This window comes from Cucumis melo, chromosome 4 (assembly GCF_025177605.1).
Source record: "Cucumis melo cultivar AY chromosome 4, USDA_Cmelo_AY_1.0, whole genome shotgun sequence".
NCBI lineage: Eukaryota > Viridiplantae > Streptophyta > Magnoliopsida > Cucurbitales > Cucurbitaceae > Cucumis > Cucumis melo.
In genome coordinates, this window is record NC_066860.1 from 20,687,284 (window position 1) to 20,709,155 (window position 21,872).

General features: G+C 34.7%; 2 protein-coding genes across 5 annotated transcripts; one reads left to right on the forward strand and one right to left on the reverse strand.

Annotated features, from left to right (window-relative positions):
- The first annotated feature begins 9,649 nt into the window (after window positions 1-9,649).
- LOC103499215 (FHA domain-containing protein FHA2) lies at window positions 9,650-12,888 on the forward strand. Its single transcript, XM_008462152.3, has 3 exons — window positions 9,650-10,559; window positions 11,747-11,907; window positions 12,504-12,888. The coding sequence occupies exons 1-3, from the start codon at window positions 9,914-9,916 to the stop codon at window positions 12,711-12,713; spliced, it is 1,017 nt and encodes a 338-aa protein (XP_008460374.2). The 5' UTR covers window positions 9,650-9,913; the 3' UTR covers window positions 12,714-12,888.
- A 398-nt stretch (window positions 12,889-13,286) lies between these two features.
- On the reverse strand, window positions 13,287-18,180 carry LOC103499216 (ethylene-responsive transcription factor-like protein At4g13040). 4 transcript variants are annotated; one of them, XM_051083277.1, is made up of 7 exons: window positions 17,822-18,180; window positions 16,693-16,796; window positions 16,357-16,482; window positions 14,965-15,063; window positions 14,172-14,349; window positions 13,833-13,954; window positions 13,287-13,746 (listed from the first exon to the last, which is right to left on the reverse strand). In XM_051083277.1, the coding sequence occupies exons 2-7, from the start codon at window positions 16,733-16,735 to the stop codon at window positions 13,715-13,717; spliced, it is 600 nt and encodes a 199-aa protein (XP_050939234.1). In that variant the 5' UTR covers window positions 16,736-16,796; window positions 17,822-18,180; the 3' UTR covers window positions 13,287-13,714. The 4 variants fall into 4 exon arrangements, with proteins under 4 accessions (XP_050939234.1, XP_050939233.1, XP_050939231.1 ...); XM_051083276.1 differs by having other exon boundaries at window positions 13,287-13,751; window positions 14,980-15,063; window positions 17,822-18,177; XM_051083274.1 differs by having other exon boundaries at window positions 13,287-13,751; window positions 17,822-18,175.
- Window positions 18,181-21,872: the final 3,692 nt, after the last annotated feature.

Consider the following 21,872-nt stretch of genomic DNA (forward strand, 5'->3'; position numbering starts at 1 on the left):
TGTAATTTGTACACTATGGCCGAGAGGCCTAAAGTTATATTTATAATAGTAATGCATTTCTTCTATCACTCTCTCGTTTCTCTTCTACTATTCACTTTCAATATGTTTGATTAGTTTGCGAGTAATGGAATGTGTTTTTAATATTAGAGAATCCTAATGTATGCGCTATGTGTTTTGTTGAGTTAAACGCGGATGTCAAAACATGTATTCAAGAGAAAGACAATGATATTGATCGGAATTACTTGACAAGTGAGAACGTGCATTTAACTAAGAAAGTGACGAGGAGATTGTAGTGATACAATCTTGTTGCCAAACTCGTCCTTCGCATAAGTTGCATAAATTATGCTCATATGTGCGGCGAAAGCACCGAGAGGTTGCTCACCTTAGTTAAGAATAAATTACTAATAATGCAAACAAGATGATTAGATATAAATCATAGCTTAACTTTGAGTATTTGAATCCCGAAAGTCAAGCAAGTATGACAAAGGCGTCGAGAGGTCGTTCACCCTAATTCGAAGTTAATATATGCTTTGTATCACCTTGAACTATTAAAGCACAATTCATTGTGATTAGACACTTAGACTTTCCTTCCTCCCCATGCCTAAAACTGAGTTCGCTGATGGAAAATGGGAACATGTGCAGCGGAATAAAGATCAAATTTTACTCTAATTTCAACTAAACATTTTAGTAATTAACATGCATTACAATCCTAATTGAAACAAAGATAGGTTAATAGAAAAACAACTTTGAAGCTTTTCTATCCTCGTAATCTCTTCATGAACTTGAAGTTGGGACTACTATTAGTGTTGACCCGCTATTCTCCAGATTTAGAATCAGATTGAGGGACTCGAACGATGGAGAAAATAGAGAGAGTGATGGAATTAGAAGGAAGAACTTTTTGTTTAGATTCATGAGAATGAAAAGAGTATTTTGTTTATTTTGTAATTCTAAATTACAAAACTAAAAATTCCTAAACACATCTAATAAAGGGTTCTCTTCATATTTGTAATTCACCATTTTTTATAAGCAAACTACATGCATAAATGCATGCAATGAACTTCCTATTCTCAACACTTCGCATACCACCGGTTGGTGTCTCATATGCATGAAGCCACATGCAATGAGTTTGCCAAATTTCAACAATTAGTCAAATAGCAACACTGTAATTTGACATTTAAATCAAAGTCGAATTTTGATGTTTTCAAGTCAAACTTCGACTTTTTAAGTTAAAAGTCAACATTTTGACTTTTTGTCATATTGTCTGTCTTGACTAATTTCGACCTTATGAGCATAAATTCAAATTCATTTTTCTAAAATTCAAATTACTTTTGAATATAAAGATGGTTAAAGTTTGACTATTCAAAGTCAAAAGTAAACACTTTGACTTATCAAAACTTTGACCATTTCGATCAACTCTGAGCTCTGAATATGAATTTGCATTCATATTTTTTAATATTTAAATCAAATTTAAAGATAAAGCTTTGATAAGCAACTGTCTCGATAGACAATTCATCTTTATTAAAATGTTACTAAGAATGTTGAAACTATGTTCTACTTAAGCATTATGTTAAATTTTATACATTTGTGAGGTGGATAAAAAAAGATGCATATGAGGAAACATGTTAAAAAAAGGCTAACTTATAAAAAAAAATGTTCTTCAACTTTGTGGTTTGTGTCAAAAATATCCTTGAACTTTCAAAAGTTTAAAAAACGTGCTCAAACTTTTGAAAATGGTTCAAAAATACCATTACCATTAGTTTTGGATGGAAACCATTACAGTTTTGGTTAAAAAATATCTTTGAACTATTCAAAAGTTTCACAAATACCTTTGAACTTTTTTTAAAAAAATCAAACATACTTACATCCAATTTTTACACCAAATTTTTTAGCACCTAAAATAAAAACATAAAATTTTAAATCAAAATCATAGTTTTAAATTTTCATTACATCGTAGAAAAATGCACGAATCACAAAAAATAAACATAAAAATAAAACTAATATAACTAATAGACATGTTTACTTATTTAAAAATAACAAAATATTTATTTTTGAATTTTTGTTTTTATAATTTTTCCAAAAATATCAAGGGCATTTTCAAAAATTGCAAAATATTGAGACTGTATACAAGATATAGAAAAATTCATTAAACCCTCCATAACTCATTTAAAATTTTTGTTATATTTTGTAAATAGTTTAATTTTTTATAGTATTCATAATATTTCAATCGAAATCGAAATTTCTATAAAATTAAAACTTTGTTATATCCATCACATTAATATTTCAAAGTTTGGCTAAAACATAAAATTCCATAAAATCTCACGAAGTCTTAAAAAAATTGTCCTTAAATAATACTAAAAGAAGTAGCTATTCAAATAAAAAATATTAGACCGATAGATCTATCTATTAGATTATTACCGTATGTTAATAGTCAAATACATTTTCAATTAACTATATGTTAATTACAACAATAACTATTGAGGATGATTGTGTTTATGATATATTTGTGAGTTAATAGTCAAATAAAATTAAAACTATGGTTTTAACTTAAAATTTTTATTTTTTTTTAGTTGGTGAGAAAATTAGTGTAAAATTTGGATTGATTAGATTTTTTTATAAAACTTTTTTAGGGGTACTAGTTAGTAACACGTGCTATATGTCACGAGCATACTTGTCTAAGGTGTTGTTTGCCTATGGTCGTATGCCCGAATACCCCTAAATCGCTTTGTCTTTATGTCATATAAGTAGTTAAGTTTATTTCTTTCAGTTTCGTGTCGTCGAGCCACAATGTGACATTTCGGTTTTTTCATATGCAAGCCTGCCAAGACAAAAATTCTCAATATGTACCATAAGGGGTACCTAAGTAGTCAAACTCCCGTCGAGCCTTGTCGCACTCTTTGCAAACTGTTTTTTTCTTTACAACTGACAGTCTTCAATGCTCTTTTTTATGATGTTTTCAACAATTTATTTTATCTCTCACGTTTTATAAAATCATTTTCTCAAGAACGTGAAGGGAGGCTACATCATACTGCGAGTTTGTCCGTAGATTTCAAATTTTGAACGACTGACTTGTTGACCGAGCAGAACAAGTGCCGCACAATCGTGTTTGAAGGGTTGCAATTGTGACAAGTGGTATCAGAGCCAATTCGACTAATTGAAAATAAGACCGAAATATGTCGTCGGCAAATCCATCAGGAAAGGCACAGAGAGACCGATTGGTAGAGCTGGAGGAGCAGATGCTCTACCTAGTTGAAGTTCTTAACTCAATCCGCTTCTTGGAGTCCCGTCTCGAAGAGATTGCTGAGAAAATGACACGATCGATGCAGTAGCTGATCATGTCGAAGGATTACCGATACAAGAGTTGTTGGTAAGAGTCGACACTCTAGAAGAAAACGTTGGAAGAACTAGTAGCCACGAACGTGGGGACAGTTCAACGGGCTCTATTTCCCATATTAAGGAGCGTGTCCAGGAGCTAGATATCTCTCAAAAGTCACTTTTAGAGATGATAAACGGCATGTCGGAGGATTTTCAAGCTATCCTCGATGTCCTCAGAAATGAAATCGCAGATGTAAATGCGAGACTGAACCTCACAAAGCGAGCAATGGCAAACGAAGCTCTAGCTGAATGAGCAATTCCGGTTAGTAGAGTAAAGATTCTGGAACCAAAGCCCTTCTGTGGGGCAAAGAGATGCAAAGGTTCTAGAAAACTATATTTTTGACTTCGAGCAATACTTCAGGACCACGAACACAGTTACAGAGGAAGCCAAAGTTACGTTGGCAACGATGCATTTGTCTGAGGATGCCAAGTTATGGTGGAGGTTCCGATATGTTGACATGCAAGAGGGACGTTGTATGATAGATACTTGGGATGCTTTGAAGAGAGAACTCCGCTTACAGTTCTTTCTCGAAAATGTTGAGATCTTGACTCGACGAAAGTTACACGAGCTGAAACAGACCGGTAGTATTTGGGAGTATGTGAAACAATTTGCGGGGCTGATGTTGACATACGCGACATGTACGAGAAAGATAAAGTTTTCTGTTTTGTCAAAGGATTGAAGCCATGGGCAAAGACAAAGTTATATGAACAAAGGGTTCAAGACCTCGCATCAGCGTACACTGTGGTCGAGTGGCTGTTTGACCTATCTAACGATTCTCAGGATGTGAGACGTCATCCAAGTTCCTCGTCTAAGGGAAATAAGAACAACCGCCCAAGTTCTCCCAAAACTGCGGAAGGGGATAAATGCTTTAATGAAGATCGTAGGCCCCACCAATCGAATATTGGAAACACCTGGCGAGAACCAAGTAACCAGAATGTGTCCAATCGTCCTCTTAGTTGTTTCATATGTAAGGGACCACACTTGGCCAGAGAATGTCCGAACAAAACTGCTTTCAATGCATTCTAAGCTTCTTTAGCCTCATATTCAGATGACCGACTAGGTCAAACCGAGAGGAAAGTAGACTAGACGGAGGAAGTTGATAACCCTCGAATGGGGGCCTTAAAATTTTTGTCCTCTCTCCAAAAGAAGGTGGGGGAGACGAGCACACCAGTGGAAAGGGCCTTAATGTACGTTGATACATTTATCAACCAGAAGCCGACCAAAAGCACTATGGTTGATTCCGGTGCCACCCATAATTTTATAATGGAAATAGAAGCTAAGCGGTTAAATCTCTGTTGGGAGAAGGATACAGGAAGAATGAAAGCCATGAATTCTGTTGTCCTACCTATCATCGAGCTAGTGAAACGAACGATGATAAGGTTGGGAGGATGGAGTGGCCTCGTAGATTTTGTGGTGGTAAAAATGGATGACTTTGACGTGGTGCTAGGAATGGAGTTTCTACTCAAACACCAGGTGATCCCAATGCCTTTGGCCAAATGCTTTGTGATCACTGGATCTACCCTCTCTGTACAGACCGACCTTCGCCAGCCAGATGGGTTGAAAATAATTTTGGCCATGCAATTAAAGAAGGGTCTCACTCGAGGCTAACCAACATTTATGGCTATTCCACTTGATCCGTCGGAGAACCCAGGGGAGACAGTCCGTAAGGATATTCTGTGCGTATTAGAGAAGAATGGTGACATGATGCCCGACAGTCTGTCCAAGTCTTTACCACCTCGAAGGATGATTGATAATGAGATCGAGTTAGTTCCAAAGGCAAAACCGCCTGCGAAGAATGCTTATCGTATGATGCCTCCGGAGTTAGCTGAACTTCGGAAACAATTAGATGAGTTATTGAATGCATGGTTTATTAGGCCTGCAAAAGCTCCGTATAGGGCCCCAGTTCTTTTCTACAAGAAGTAGGATGGGAGTCTACGATTGTACATCGACTATCGTGCCTTGAACAAGCTTACAATTCGCAACAAATATCCACTTCCCATAGTTACTGATTTGTTTGATCGCTTACATGGAGAAAATTATTTTTCGAAATTGGACTTGCGGTCGGGATACTACCAAGTTAGAATTGCAGAGGGAGACGAGCCTAAAACAACCTACATCACTAGATATAAAGCATTTGAGTTCCTCGTAATGCCATTTGGTCTTACCAATGCTCCTACAACCTTTTGTACGTTGATGAACCAGGTCTTCCATGAATATCTCGACAAGTTCGTAGTGGTCTACTTGGATGATATAGTGGTCTATAACACGACCATAGAGGAACATAGTGACCACTTGCAAAAGGAGAACCAACTGTATGTCAAAAGAGAAAAATGTTCCTTTGCATAAGAGCGGATAAACTTCTTGGGCCATGTGATAGAGTGTGGCTGAATTGGGATGGAAGAAGAGAAGATTGCTATGATACGCGACTGGGCAGTACCGAAATCAGTCTCAGAGTTACGCTCCTTCCTCGGGTTAGCAAATTACTACTATTGATTTGTCGAGAGATTCTCCAAACGAGCAAGTTCGCTGACTGAGTTACTGAAAAAAGATGTTCAATGGAGTTTGGACCCCGAGTGTCAAGCCGCCTTCGATGGCCTGAAGCAAGCCATGATGGAGGGGCCACTTTTGGAGGTTGCTGATGTGACTAAACCTTTCGAGGGTGAGACAGATGCATTTGATTATGCGTTAAGGGGTGTGCTCCTACAAAATGGGCACCCGATCGCATACAAAACTCGAAAGCTGAATGCAGCTAAAAAGAGATATATCGTGTCTGAAAAGGAGATGCTTGCAGTAGTACATTGTTTGAGAGCCTATAAATAATACCTATTAGGTTCGTCATTTGTGGTGAAGACGGACAATAGTGCAACCTGCCACTTCTTTACCCAGTCAAAGTTGACTTCAAAGCAAGTAAGATGGCAGGAATTTCTGGTTGAGTTTGACTTCGAATTTGAACATAAGAAGGGGTCGAGCAACCAGGCTGCTAATGCTCTAAGTCGGAAACATGAACATGCGATTATATGCCTGTTAGCTCACCTTCAAACGAGTGAGATTGGCGGGTCAGTCAAAGACACCTTGAGAGAGTTTTTACAGAAAGATCATGCCACTCAGAATGTTATGAATTTAGCTAAGGCGAGCAAAACACAACAGTTTTGGGTCGAGGAGGGCTTGTTAGTAACAAAGGGTAATCGGCTATACGTTCCTAGAGCAGAGGACTTAAGGAAGAAATTGTTGTACGAGTGTCACGACACTCTATGGGCTGGCCATCCTAGAGTAGGGGACGTACGCCTTGCTGAAGAAGGGCTACTTTTGGCCGAAATGAGAGATAATGTCATGCAATACACAAGGACCTGTGTCATTTACCAACAAGATAAAGTAGAGACGGTGAAGGTTGCCGGATTTCTAGACCCTTTGACAGTTCCAACAAGACCTTGGGAGAGTGTTTCTATGGACTTTATCACCCATCTTCCCAAGGTAGGTAACTTTGAGGCCATCTTGGTCATTATTGATTGATTTTCAAAGTACGCCACTTTTATCCCCACCACCAAGCAATGTTCAGCCGAAATGACGGCTCAATTATTCTTCAAGCATGTTGTTAAGTTATGAGGAGTCCCGACAAGTATAGTGAGTGACAGGGATGGTGGATTCATTGGCTCCTTTTGGACGGAGTTATTTACCTCCTTGGGGATGAGTCTGAACATATCTTTAAGCATCACACCCAGATTGACGGTCAGACTGAGCGATTCAACTGCATGCTTGAGGAATACTTGCGTCATTTTGTAAACGCAAGACAGAAGAATTGGGTCCAGCTATTGGACGTAGCCCAATTCTGTTTCAACGCTCAGACAAGTTCATCTACTAGGAGAAGCCCGTTTGAGATTGTTTCTGGCAGGCAACCTGTTTTGCCACACCTTGTTGATCATCCCTATGTAGGGAAGAACCCCAAAGCCCACAATTTTACGAAGGAGCGGAAACAGACAAATGACATCGTCCGAGCGTACCTAGAAAAGACATTGAGGCAGATGAAAAAGTGGGCAGATAAGAAGTGACGACCTCTTGAGTTTTGGCAGGAGACCAGGTACTCATCAAACTACGACCATAATAGATCAGGTTTCGAGGACGCAAAGACTAGCGTCTCATCAGAAAGTACGAAGAACCACTAGAAGTGCTGAAAAAGGTAGGGAATACATCTTACAGAGTAGGGTTACCCATATGGATGAAAATCTACCCAATAATTCAAAACATCGGAGACCTGTAGTGGAATGTCGTAATTTTCCCAATTATCGACCTTAGTCAGAAAGAAAACAAAGATGTTGAAGAAATTCTGACTGAACGAGTAAGAAGGGACAGAGGACCCACACGAAGGATCCACGAGTATCTGGCAAAGTGGAAGAACCTTCTTGTGGAGGAAACCAGTTAGGAACGTGTCGAAGATCTAGAAGCCTGGACGCAGAAGATAGAAGAATTCAAGCTTCGCCAGTTGACAGGAACGTCAACCGTTTAGGTAGGGGAGAATGTTACAGGCATACTTGCCCAAGGTGTTGTTTGCCTATGGCCGTATGCCTGAATACCCCTAAATCGCTTTGTCTTTATGTCTTATAAGTAGTTTAGTCTATTTCTTTCATTTTTGTGTCGCCAAGCCACATCGTGACATTTTGGGTTTTTCATATGCAAGCTTGCCAAGCCAAAAATCCCAATATGTACTATAAGGGGTACCTGAGTAGTTGAACCCCCGCCAAGCCTTGTCGCACTTTTTGCAAACTAAGCTTTTTCTTTGCAACTGACAATCTTCAATGCTCTCTTTTATGATGTTTTCAACAATTTATTTTCTCTCTCACATTTTATAGAACCATTTTCTCAAAAAAATGAAGGAAGGCTACATCATACCGCAAGTTTGTCCGCGAATTTCAAATTTTGAACGGCTGACTTGTTGACCGAGCAAAACAAGTACCGCAAAATTGTGTTTGAAGGATTACGATTGTGACACTATGCACATTAATTTTTCATTTTAGTTAACTAAAAAAAGATATTAATTAATTACACAAATAGTATAATATTTAGTTACCCATGATTATTGAAAAATACAATTTTCAGCTTCATTCTTGAGAGACCTCTTACTCAAAAACTTATAATAATGTGTATATAAATCGAATGAGCTAAAAGATATAAAAAAAATTGGTAGTATGACTATGAAACAATCCATTCAATCAAACTTTAGATCAATGATTAGGTTTTTTTTCATATGTATCAATTACATAACGAATGTTTAAATGGATTGGACTTTTGGACATTGACATTGACTTGATTACTATTTGAACATTTGTGTTAATTCTATATATTTTATGTATTTCTATCATATTCAAGAAGTATAATTATATAACAAATTTGCCAAGAATAATAATTAGTTATTGTTTTGAAATGAATAATTAAATTTAAATAACAATATATTATCGAAATAATACAAATAGAGAAGAAATTGTTTTCTTTCGATCCCTCAATTATAAGATCCATAATATACTATAGTGGTAAGCGCATCCTACATATTTACATTAAAAACATATTTAATTACAAAGCAATAATAAAAAATTAAAAAACCGTTTTTTGGCATCCTCATGCCACTTTGTTATTTTTTGGAAATGACGCTTCTAACAGTTCTCTCTTTAGTCTCCCATTTTTACATTCTTCATCTTTGAATCCTCATCAATTTCTATGCATCTTTTTTATTGGGTCGATTGCTTGCTCCTAAACATCTCAAAAATCTTAAATGAAGGAATATACATAAACATATTTCTATACAAAAAATAGGGTACAAAATAAAAATAAAAATTAGAAGAGAATAAAAAGCATGATTTGATTTTTTCTTCGCACCCTTACTTTTTGTTTTGACTAAACATGAATAAAAAAAATGAGAATTTATACCCAAAGATTTGAAAAGAAAAAATAATTTGAAAAGTTGAAAAGATATAAAATAGTTAATATGAAAGAAGAGAATGTGAATAAGTAGGAGATAAAGATATGAATGGTTTTAGAGAAATTTTTATGATATAATTAATCGGAGGAAAAACTTTAAAATTATTAATATCCAAATATTTACTAATAATTGATTTTAAATTAATAATAAAAAAAAATTACAATCAAACCGAATAAGAAAGAAATAAATTGAATTAGAAAAAAAGTAAAATTGAAAACAAATAGTTTCTCCTACAATGATATTTTTAAATTTTTTAAAAGTTTGGAACATTTTTAAAACATTTCAAAGAAAAATATTTTTGATATAAACAACAAAGTTCACAAATATTTTCCATTTTAAAAAAGAATACAAGGGCAGTTGAGGAAAGGTTGTAAAAAAACTATTTCCATGACATTTTCATAAAGTTGAGAACTTTCTGTAAACAGGGGGAAGAAATTGGATGGGTCGACGGTGGAGGAACAGCAAAAGCAAGAATATTGTTCATCAATCTTAATTGGGGACTTCCATCTCCAATCCCTTCGCCTCTTTTAATTTCAAGTCCTTCAATTTTCGATTCCAATTCCCAATTTCTGATGGGTACAGCGGGTAGTGATGTAGAAGCAGGGTTTGCCAAGCTTCAAGGTGAGGATTTCGAATACTATATGCAAACCTACTCCATAATCCTCGGCCGGAATTCCAAGAAATCCACCGTTGACGTTGACCTCTCTAGCCTCGGCGGCGGCATGAACATATCTCGTCACCACGCTCGTATCTTCTACGATTTCACGCGCCGTCGATTTGCCCTCGAAGTTCTCGGCAAAAATGGCTGTCTCGTTGAAGGGGTTCTTCATTTGCCTGGAAATGCCCCGGTTAAGCTCGATTCTCAAGATCTTCTTCAGATTGGGGATAAGGAGTTCTATTTCCTTTTGCCGGTGAGGAACATTTTGGGTGGTTCGGTTGGCTCGAGGAGCTATATGGGTCATCCTGGATCGGTATCGGCGGGTCCTACCGTTGCTGGGCCGGTGGTGCCGTCTCATTCGCACTATAATTTTCATTTGTCTGGCTCTGGAGGGGCCGCTACTGCAGGGGCGATAGTGAAAAAAGGGAGAGGAAGAGAGTATTATGAAGAGGGATATGAGGATGAGGATGATATTGGTGGAAGTAGTGGCAAGAAGTTCCGGCGAGAGGGATATGGACCTGGTGGTTCTGGAGGCAAAGCCGGATTTTCTGGCGGATTGGGTTAGCATCTTTATTGTGTTCTCCGTGCACTTTTGTATTGACTGTTTTTAGAGATTTAGAGAAATCTACGTTCAAGTTTTTTATTGTGTCACTTTAATTTTCGCTATTAGACAATTGAATATGGAAGTGGAAAATTCTTTAATCATGGTAGAGTTATTTTATAGTGCTAGATTTTATTGTTAACCGCCAGAAAATCTTGGTTTTATTTTGATGAGAAGCCGTTTTATGGATCATGGCCGGAGTTTATGTGATGTTCAGCTACGTTCAATTTCTATATCTTTGTCTATGCGCTGTTTGTTGTCTCCTTGGTCTCTGAGTTGCTTGAAGTTGATTGAAGAGGTTTTTTTTTTACTTCACGATCCTGTGAATTTATGATGTGTTTTCTTTTATGCGTTTCTTCAATGTATTTATCCTGAACCTGATTATTTGGATTAGAGCTAGTGAATGTTTGTATTTATTTATTTATTTTTGCTTTATAATTCTATTAGAAGATCAATGAGTAGACAGACAGTCGCAAGAACAACATGGAAGTCTTTAAATTACTTGTGGCTTAGATTTTGGATTCCTTTATAATACTTCAAATCATGTAAATAGCTTCTCTTGTCCTAGTATGGCTTTGGTTTACTTCCTATTCTTAAAACTTTATATTTTCCCAGATTTTTTTGCCCAATTTGTTTTAGGAATAGAGCTTGAATACTTTGGTTGAGTGTGATGAGGGCCTCCTGTACAATTCTTGTTTAGAGAGAGAGAAGGAAAAGTGGAATCTCAAGAGAGAGAAATTTGTTAATTTGTTGTTGGATTTGGGATCTTGAATATGTCCTCTACTTGGTGTTCTTCTGTGCTAACTGTTCTTGTTAAATACTATGTCTTGGGAATAAATGCTAATTGGAAATACTTCTGTGATCATGTTTGGCCTTCTACTGGGAGTCGATTTAAAATCTTTCCTTTCTGTATGATGACTGCTATTGTTTCTTCCTCCCGTTGAAATTCAAGTATCTTATCCGACAAGGGAAAAGAAATTTGCAAACTCCTTCCTTCCTGTTCATGATTATGGATTTTTTTTTAAAAAAATTGGTATTTATATTCATATCTGATTAAAGTGAACATAACAATTGAATTAGCGCCTACATTGAACTATTATTGCATAACCATTTGATATACTTCGTTTCTCTTGTGCTGATCTACAGTTTCCATGGACAAGAAGTTAGATGGAAGATCAAGAATCGATCGAGAAGCTGATAATCAGCTTCTTCAGGAAGAAAAGGATGTGGTGTCGTCGGTTGCTAATGTGCTGTCTGATCTTTGTGGCCCGGGAGAATGGATGCCTATGGAGAAACTCCACTCTGAGGTATGTTTGTGAAGGATTCTCTTGATGCTTATTTAAATATGAAAGTCTTATTCCTATACCTGTAGAAAATGAGAAAATATATCCTTTAGAAGTGACCAATTAAATTTGTAGGACTTCTTATACAAAAGAAATAAATTGTACAGGCATGAAATGTTTCTTCCAAAAAAAGCAAAAGTTTTAAGACTCTTTGTGGTACTTTCTAATTACTACGTGTTAGTGGTGTATAATTAAATTTGCCTTCGAACTTAAGCTTTTGGGTGATAGGTGGTTTAATATGGTATCAGAGCAAGTGGTCCAAGGAGGTCCTGTGTTCAAACCACTGCATTGTCGTTTCCTCACCAATTAAAATTGATTTATACTTGTTGAGCTTTTCAAATATTTCAAGTGTACAAGCTACAAGGAAGGGGGAATGTTAGTGATATATAATTAAATTTTCCTTTAACCACAAGTTTAAGCTTTTAGGTGAATTGGTGATTTAATATTATGCCGTCGAATCTTTAGGGAATGTTTAGTTAAAGTAGAGACTATTAGAAGGTTAGGAAATGTTTTTTTTTGCTTTTTGAATGTTCACATCTTTCCAATTTGTGTTATCACAGCTGGTTGAGCATTATGGCAATGTTTGGCACCATAGTCGTGTAAGAAAGTACCTAACATCAGAGGATTGGCACGGTCCAGAAGCCAAGGATAAACCGTGGTATGGCCTGCTTATGTTGTTGAGAAAATACCCTGAACACTTTGTGATTAACACGAGATCCAAGGGCCGAGTAACGCTCGAATTCGTCTCACTGGTCTCACTGCTTTCCTAGAGCCAGAAACTAGAATAGGGGTGGCGTTTTGACATAACCACATATGTAATGAGATGACATTCTGGCGCTTCACTTGCCATTCCTTACCTTTGTCCGACTTGAAGTGATTTTAGGAAACTCGATGTATGTAAATCATAATTCCGTACTATCAATCTGAAATAGTTTTTCATCTGAATTAACTTTTTGCAGATGGAGGTTTCACTGTCCGTTTGCACTCATTGTAATCTTGTTTCTTTTATGGCTTCGATTGATAATCTTTTTATTTTCTAACTTTGATAATTGAATTTATAAATATTACTTCAAGTTTTGAGTTCATTTTGTTTTATCATCTGTTTGGAATATGAATCTAAAATCATTTGTTTTTTGTTTTTTTTTATAAGAACCAAAATTTATGAAGATTTATCTTAACGAAAATATTTCTTTTTTGGGCCGAAGACTTATCATTTCAATCGTTACTGGTCAGTAGTGAAATAAAAGAATTTGAATAGCATTTAGTTTTCCACTTTTATTTTCCGAAAAGTATTATGTTTAAATGAAATCAAATGTCAAAATTACCACAAAGAGACCTTCAAATAATAGAAGTGGAGACCTATAGACATTTAAATATGGACGTAAGATGGCTAATCTTCTTCCTCACCTATCACCGTAAATCATGACAAAGAGCCTTCTTGCGACTTGAAGTATGTCTTGTACAACACATATCACCGTAAATCACTCCGTCAATCGGCTCAAAGCCTTAAGGATTTGCCTAAACTACTAAAATGATGTACATCCAAAATTGAGGTTGATTTGCCCAGCCCAAAAAGGAAAAGGAAAAAGAAAAGAAAAACAAATTTGCAGGTCTCCATACTTGTACTGAGATGTTAGAGATGGGAGAACTATTTTTTTTTTCTCTTGAATCTCAGGATGTAGAGGCAACTAGTTCCACATCTTCTAGAGATGAGAGGTCAATGAACTTGTCTCGTCTTTTGTTAGAGTCGTCATTCCCAGGCGAAGAAAGTTCAGACTTCTTTGATTCTGGGTTGAGCCTCTTCTGTTCTGAAGATAATGATGATAAATAACTCATACGATCTAAATGGGAAGTAACAGCAATTGTCAAGTAGTATAGAAGAGACTTACTTCTATTAGTAATCGTGTTGCGAGTCATTGCTAGAAACTCGTCCCAATTAAACTTTCTCAGTTCTTGCTTCTCCTCTTCTGGGAGCTCAAAGTTGGGTTCCCTTCCACACATGAAAGCAGCTCTAGGAAAGCAAAAGACTGATGATCAGCTCATTCGGGTTGTTCTTTTTTTTTTCCCCTCGTTTTTTAAAATGCTAAAAACAATGCATTCAAGTATAAATGGAATAGCATGTTAACCGGTTAAAACATTGGTCACATATGATGACCTTTGTTGTTTATCTTAAGAACAAAATCCCATTCATCAATCAGCTGAAAATTTGCGTCACTTCAAGACTTTACCTGTCATACAAATGAGCAGCCTCTTCTTGTGATGCTACAGTTCCCAAGTGTATTTGTTTTTTGTCAACCTTTATAGCAGCCTGCCATTTCATGTTCTTGAAATAAACACCTCTCATTAAGAAAGATTCATCGGGAAAATGCTTTCTCCGGTGTCTCTTTCTGCGCTTTACAGGAGGGTCTGCAGATAGAATACTTGCAGCTTGATTATATTATGACTAAATATAGTTTAAAAGAATCATCTCTCATCTCTGAATGTTACAATACGTAAATGTCGCTTTAAAGTTCAGTGAAAAAAAAAACATCATATCTTCCTAGCAGTACACACAAGATACAAGGCCACAGAAAAAAGAAATGGTTTATCAGATTTTTGTCTCCTGTTAGTAGAACTGCTAAATTACTCCAACTGGGACTAGAAAAGCTCTGAGTATTTTGGAGACGGAGGCAACAAGGAAAGCTGTATCGTTTACAAAGTAACAACTTCACACACAAGCAAAACAGCAAATGGACCTCTCTACAAATCCATTACTGATCCGAAGCTACAAGATTAAAAGAAAGTAGATATAACTTAATTTTTTGGCTATGCTCATGTCAGACCCATTAAGAAAGATATTTATCCATCTACACGGCAGATGCAATGCGAACTACCCCACCCTTCCCCACCCAAAGAAGAATCAATAGCATAATATTACAAATAATCTCACATCAAAGGATCGACTTATATCCTTACTATTCTAATATCACATCCATTCATGTAACTTATGGATGTGAAGGGATGATTTGAAGCCAAACAAACCTGCAATTGGCTCACCGTTTGTCGTGTCAATTTGCTCTTTTGATGTATCCAAAACAGATACCCCTGATGATTCAGGCTCTATATTTGCAATTGGATTCTGAAAAACGTCATATTATCGAGATGAGCATCCAGCATAAATGTCCATGCTATGTACTAAAAGACAAACCAGTCTTGCATTGGGAAAAAAAAGGAAAGTGAAGAAAAAGGATAATTAATCTTCTTTTACTTATGGAACATGCGTAGCATTCCCATATGAACATTGCAAGACCTCCAGCGAATAAAGTTTTATGTCAAACTTAAACCAGTACTGACTGAGATGATGGGCATTTATCAAACGGTAGAGTTATGTTAAGGGTGCACAAATATGAGCCATTTTATCCAGATTAACATTATGTAGATCATGTAGGGACTATATAATAAGATGCTTGATGGGATTGATACTTTTGCCGGTGGTAAAGGGAAAGTTCTTTGGAGTTGCGGTATGCAGTCTCTCTTTTGGTGCCTTTGGAAAGAAGGAATGTTAGAACATCTGTAAGTATACTTCTTTTGTGGCTTTTATTAAACATACATGGTACATGTATTGGTGGTGCAGAAATTATGCCAAATTCTTTTGTAATTAGTCTTAAGATAATTTTTAACAATTGGAAGGCTCTTCGTCACAAGTGCTCTACGAGGGGTCCTCTCAACCCCTCGCTCTTAGGGTTGTTCGTTTAGTTTATGATGAAATATACATGGTTGTTTCTGATAAAGAAAAACCATTACGAAGGTTAATGGAAGTGCAAATACTTTATAATCCGCTATGTCATCTCATGAATTTCTTATTAGAGCTATTCCCTTTTAACCAAAAAAAAAAAAAACCCTCTATAAGTAACACCCTGCCAAACTTAAACTGATGCAAGTTTGCAAAATGTACCAAAATTTGAACGTTAAATAAATAATTAAATGTCCATAATTCTAAGTTTATTTTGGGACACAGGAGGGCACATATCCTATTCTACAAAAATGACATACCAAGATAAATAATATGATGCATTACTTGTAAGTTAGCTATCATGAAGAATATGGGAATAACTAATAAACTTTTCTTAACATGAGAGTCACATTTAGGGAAACTCGTGCAATCTTGTACATTGACCTAACACCAATATAATAATTGCCAATAGAAAAACATGTTCATTTTTATTTTACAGATAATTTTGCCTCAGATAATAATTGTGAAGTACAAAAAATGACAGCAAATTAAGCTATGAAACAAATAGAAAGAAATAAGGTTATGAAGTGAGAAGCTATGTACTAAGAGGCATGGTCAAGGTAGGCGGTAGCCAGTTCTTTTATTAACAATATGATATGATTATGTAGTGATTAAAGAAATTGGAAATCTTAATCTACTGACCTCTATCTTGTTAACTTCATCTGAACAGATTGGATAAACCCTAACGGAGCTCGTACAGTGCACATGAACTTCAGCAGTCAAATTTTCAGAAAACTTCAAAACTGGAGCAACAAATGACGCTTTGCCTATAAAAGTCCCACATGGGTAAGTCATATAACTTTAGTTCCTCTGAGTCAATTTCATTCAAAATTATGAATCAAAAGGGCAAAACTATATGTATATATATAATTTTTAAAAAGTCAGTTCTTTCAACACATTAATTAGCTTAAGCAAAATGAGCCAATTAAGGGCAGTGTCCTTTTCTCAATACCATATCTTTAAAAAGTATCCTTTACCAGAGTAAAGTCCCAGGAGTTTTCGTCTTCTTAAGCTCACCATAATTAGCTTTGATCCTGTTATCAGTGGTATTGTTTGCCTTTTTTCCAGGATCACCTCACATCTAGACCAGACAAGCAGAACGAGCTCAATCAGCTTCAATGAGAAGAAGAAAAAAAACATCTCCAAAACACTGGCCGACAGCTAATAAACTGATGGATAAAGCTAAAAGAACAGAGCTTATTTGATTATAACGGTATAAAGAATGCACGTTTCTAAAATGGCCAATAAGGATGACCTATTTTCAAATTGATTCATATGTTCAAGAGACTCAACCCAAATGAATGAATAGATTACGGTGAGCACTCTTCTTCTCTAGCGGATGTCAGAGAACATAATCTACAAGATTAGCTTTCTTTTCTAATCAATTAGAAAGTCATCCCAAACTGACTCTAAATAATCCCAGCGTTGAACTTCATGAAGCAATCTGAATAGAGTTAAGATGTGCAACATAAGATACTAATACATAAATTCAAGCATCATACCATGAATCACTAATCAAAAAGTTGCGCCAAGCCAGTTTAAACTATCACCACCCGAGAAGCAATAAAGAGCAGTACAGAAGCTAACAGTTAGCGGTTAATAGCAACTTGAATTGAGCCAAAAAAAAAAAAAAAAAAAAAAACACAGAACACCGAACACCTACACCAATTTTGCTGGCTCCATCAACAAACCTAGATCGTTCAACCGAGCTGAATACTACTCAACTAGTTAAAAGTATGAACAAACTCAAAACAAATCGAAATCTCCCAACTTCCAAGTCAATTTGAATGTTCAAACCTTCTCCTTCTTGATCTTCTATTCATATCTAAAACTCCAATCCCAAACGTTGAACTCAAATTCAATGTAAACGCAAGAAAAAACTATCAAACTCATTCTTCTCAATACAAGTCAACCAAAAATCCACAGACCCAATTCATGAAATGGCTAATCAAAACAAACCCAATACTAAAACAACGCCAACTCGGAAACCCAAAAGAGAAAACCAACAACAAACAACTCATCAGCATTCGATTCTTCCCGTCAACGTCAAATGCCGATAACCCAAAACATCAAAAGCGATCAAATAGAGAGAGCCGCCGTTCGTACCTGAGGAGGAGACGGCAGCGGCGACGGCGTAGAAGAACGATTGAAAAGAAAAAAAACTAAGAGGGGATTGAGATTATGAAGAGAAAAAGGAAGGTGGTAAACATTTTAAAAAAAAATTAAGAGATTATATGAAAAATCCTTAACACATGCATCACCATCATCACTACAATCTCTACCACCTTTATAAAAATTGCAGGTTTTGAAAAAAATTGTTTTTGTTTGGAGTGATGAACTTAACAATGGATATAGAGAGAGAGAGAGAAAGAGAGAGAGAGTTGATTGTAGAGAGGGAAGGGTTGGATGAGAAAAAGGAATGGCATATCTTCTCTGAACTTCAAAAGAATTTTCAACCATAGTATGCATATGAATGCTGGAAATTTTCCAACATTTTACACTTTTTTTTCCTTGAAATTTCATGTGCTTATGTGTACAAGAAAGATCCATAATTGTCAACTTTCCACCTATCAAGAATTATAATAAAATAATAGCTATTGAAATTTATATTCGTTCATAATAGAAAAATGTTCATAATTCATCAAACATAAACGAAAAAAAGTTGCTTAGTTATACTTATTTAATGGTAGAAGTGTGAATCCTCAAACACAAATGGAGCCAAGCAAATTAAATGAGAGGTTATAGTATCTTTAGGAAATTGCATCAGATCCGGAAAAAAAAAAACAACAATAATCGGCACTTCTTTTTTTTTTATTGCAAATACTATAAATATGTTAAGTAATTGGATATATCGACTATCACAAGACATTTCACTTTTAAATTTACTATTTTTACAATTTAAAAAATATAATTACACGAAGGTTTTATTATTATAAAATCTTTTTTTCAAGAAATCTTAATTTAAGATTCATTAAAAGTCAAAGATTGACTGTCAAAAGTATATGGATTGAAATAGAAAAAAATTCAAATTAGCATTAGCCTATATCCACGTTACTCTAAACTTTTAAGTAGGTTTCAACTATGTGGTCTAGGCATTAGAAGACTCATTTTTATATTGGAGTCTTTAAAATTACCAACCTCAACTATAGTTTAAAAAGTATATTTTATGTTAGAATGAATGATACAAGTTGATGTGATAGTTAATGTATAAGAATAAGAAGATATATTTACTGAAAAGAAAAAGACATGCATGATATTATCGTTAACTTGATCTTAATTTGATGATAATTAACATTTATTTAAAATATGATAATTGACATGTTATTCTCCTATTGAGAGCGATGATTTAAATCCACTTACCACGATTTTTTTACATAAATAAATAATAATAATAATAATAATAATAATAATAATAATAATAATAATAATAATAATAATAAAATTGTTGTTACCATTTTATTTCATTGTAAAATATATGATTGTTGTACACATTTCAGTTTTATATATTAGCTTTTACATCAAATCGACTTGAGACATTAACCATTCTATTCCTCCAAAAAATTGTTTTTCTATAATTTAGCCCAACTAAAGAAATATCATGCAATAATTAAGAAATTAGAGTGAAGCATAAGTACAAATTATATATTTGATTGGATCATAGGTGCTATCCCATCCCATGTAACACTAATAATAAAACACAAATAATTAAGACATATTATCAACCACAATATCATGGATTTTGAATCTCATACTTTCTATGAACGTTTTTAATAGAGACATTATCAAGGAAGGGACACTACATATGATAGTAAATAAAGACTAGGATTGAATAGAGTAAACACAAGGATTTTATGTGAAAAACCTCTAAACAAGTTAGGTAAAAACCACGGCCAAAGATAGAAAAGAATTCCTATATAAAATAGGAGTTACGAACTTTCTTTCTTATTGAGAATACAAAGCTCTTTTATAAGAAGAAACTCTCTCTATTTTATACCTCACTCAAAGCAAACGAGAGTGATAAATGCATCTACTATAAGTTTGAGAATGGCTTATGTGTTGTTTTTTCATTGTACTCTATAGAAATTTTATAAATAATTGGTTTATTGTTTAATTATTTAATAAAAGTTATTATTTTCATTATTATTCAATTGCATATTATTGTATAATAATATTCATGAATATGTCATTATATTTTAAATATCTCTAATCAATTATTATTGGAGAACAATAATAAATTAAGATTAGTATAAGTTATAATTGATAATCATAGGATGATTATATATGTAGAGACATAAATTATAATCATATTTTCTTATTAGAGAATAAGAATTGGACTGCCTCTTTGAGATTGTTATATGGACATGTGTCGTAAACAATCTCAATAATTAATTGTTTTGATCATTAGGCCTGAGATTATCATAATGTCAAACATAAGAATTAATCTATTTTGATGCAATCAAACATTATCATTAACCAGATAATTATAATGGTTGTACTCGAATACATTATGAATTATATAGTTGATAATGATTAATCAAGGTGAAATTTATCCCTCTTGTTATGGAGAGATATCTTTGAGCCCCTCGATTAAGCGAGACTGTGGAAATGCATGGTTGTGCTATGAATGACTTAATAAGGGTATTAATGTCCTTTATTATTTCAGTATGCTTATTGATCAAGAAAGCAATTGAGAATTAGATAAGGTGATTTTGTCCATGCCTTAAATTCAATTATAGATATCACGTGATAAAATGATTAAAACAATAATTATATTAGGTTATGTTGAATCATCGACTTAATTTAATATTGGTAGCCATAATGTCTTGCTAGAGACCAATTATGACTTATGAGCCACAAAACGAGTTATGGATCCATTGTCATATTAAATTAACCTAAAGGGTCGCATATGAAAGAACTACGGCAAATTTGTCTTTGGGTTGGGTAATTAATAAGTCCAATTGGAGAATTGGAAACTTATTAAGAAACATAATTAATAAGCCCAATCGAAAAATTGGAAGCTTATTAGGAATCCTAAGCTTATTATGAAACCTCAAGAAGCTTATAAATAAAACCTTAGGTGTCTTATTTTACATCTAATTAAAGACATAAAATTTGTTCTACACAAAGAGAGAATAGAGAGAGTCAAAATTCTCATTTTGTAAGGTTCTAGCAAACTCGAATTCGAGGAGTCAAATTTCCAGTTCATGTGCGAATACTATTAGAGAACGCTTGTGATTTTGCAGCGTTTTCATAATACGAATTGGAGGATTGTTCTTATCAAGAACAGATGTAATTTGATTTGGATAAATTCGACATAAAGATATGTTTATTCATGATTTAATTGTTTGTGAACAATCTATTTACGTTCTAGGGTCAGATAATTTTTTTATGTTAATTTTGTTGTGTCTAGTTCTAGTTCGTTTTCCAACATCAACAATCTTCAAATGAAGGTCATTCTACTTTATACAAAGGAAATAAGATTGTAAATATAGAATTTAAGGGGCAGGAAGGAAAAAGAAAATTTTGGAATAACTAAGTATCTGTTATTTGTTTTGCCTTATCATGTAATGTAAATATTAAGTTGTAATCGGTAAGTTTAAATAATAAAGTTGGTGTTTGTGAAAGTTTTTGTGTAAGAACTGTTATTTAAATTTCGAGGATGAAATTTCTAAAAGTAGGAAAAGTTTGTGAGACTCATTTCTAAAAAGAAGGTAATTTGGTTAAACGATCATTTAAGAAAGTAAATGTTCGTGCAAGGAATTAAACGATCGTGTAAGATAAGCTAGACGATTGTGTAAGAAAGTTAAACGATCGTATAAAAAGGAAACAAACATTTACTAGGATAAACGATCGTGCAAAAAGATTGAAAGATTGTAAAAGAGGCTAAACAATCACGTAAAAGGTTAAACAATCGTGTAGAATGCTAAACGATCGTGTAGGAGGTTTAATGAGGTTCTTGGGGTTAATTATCAGATCAGTGAAGTGGATTCGAGGTGTCATGGCATGCGAAGACTTAGAATTTTGTTAAGCAAGAGCTGACAAAATTATAGAAATTTAAAGAATGACTAATCCAACTTAGGATTAATATAAATAAGAGAAGAAGACAAAAGGGAAGGATTATTATTTTGAGAATTTACAAAGAGAAAAGCTACAGATC

Bases quoted from the DNA above. Each gene is read 5' to 3' on its own strand.
- LOC103499215 (XM_008462152.3), top strand. From the start codon at position 9,914: ATGGGTACAGCGGGTAGTGATGTAGAAGCAGGGTTTGCCAAGCTTCAA. The intron at 10,560-11,746 runs GTTAGCATCTTT...GCTGATCTACAG, and splicing joins CGGATTTTCTGGCGGATTGG to TTTCCATGGACAAGAAGTTA. The intron at 11,908-12,503 runs GTATGTTTGTGA...GTGTTATCACAG, and splicing joins TGGAGAAACTCCACTCTGAG to CTGGTTGAGCATTATGGCAA.
- LOC103499216 (XM_051083274.1), bottom strand. From the start codon at position 16,735: ATGGTGAGCTTAAGAAGACGAAAACTCCTGGGACTTTACTCTG. The intron at 15,064-16,356 runs TCAGTAGATTAA...ATGACGTTTTTC, and splicing joins TGAAGTTAACAAGATAGAGG to AGAATCCAATTGCAAATATA. The intron at 13,955-14,171 runs GTAAAGTCTTGA...TTGCTTTCCTAG, and splicing joins GCTGCTCATTTGTATGACAG to AGCTGCTTTCATGTGTGGAA.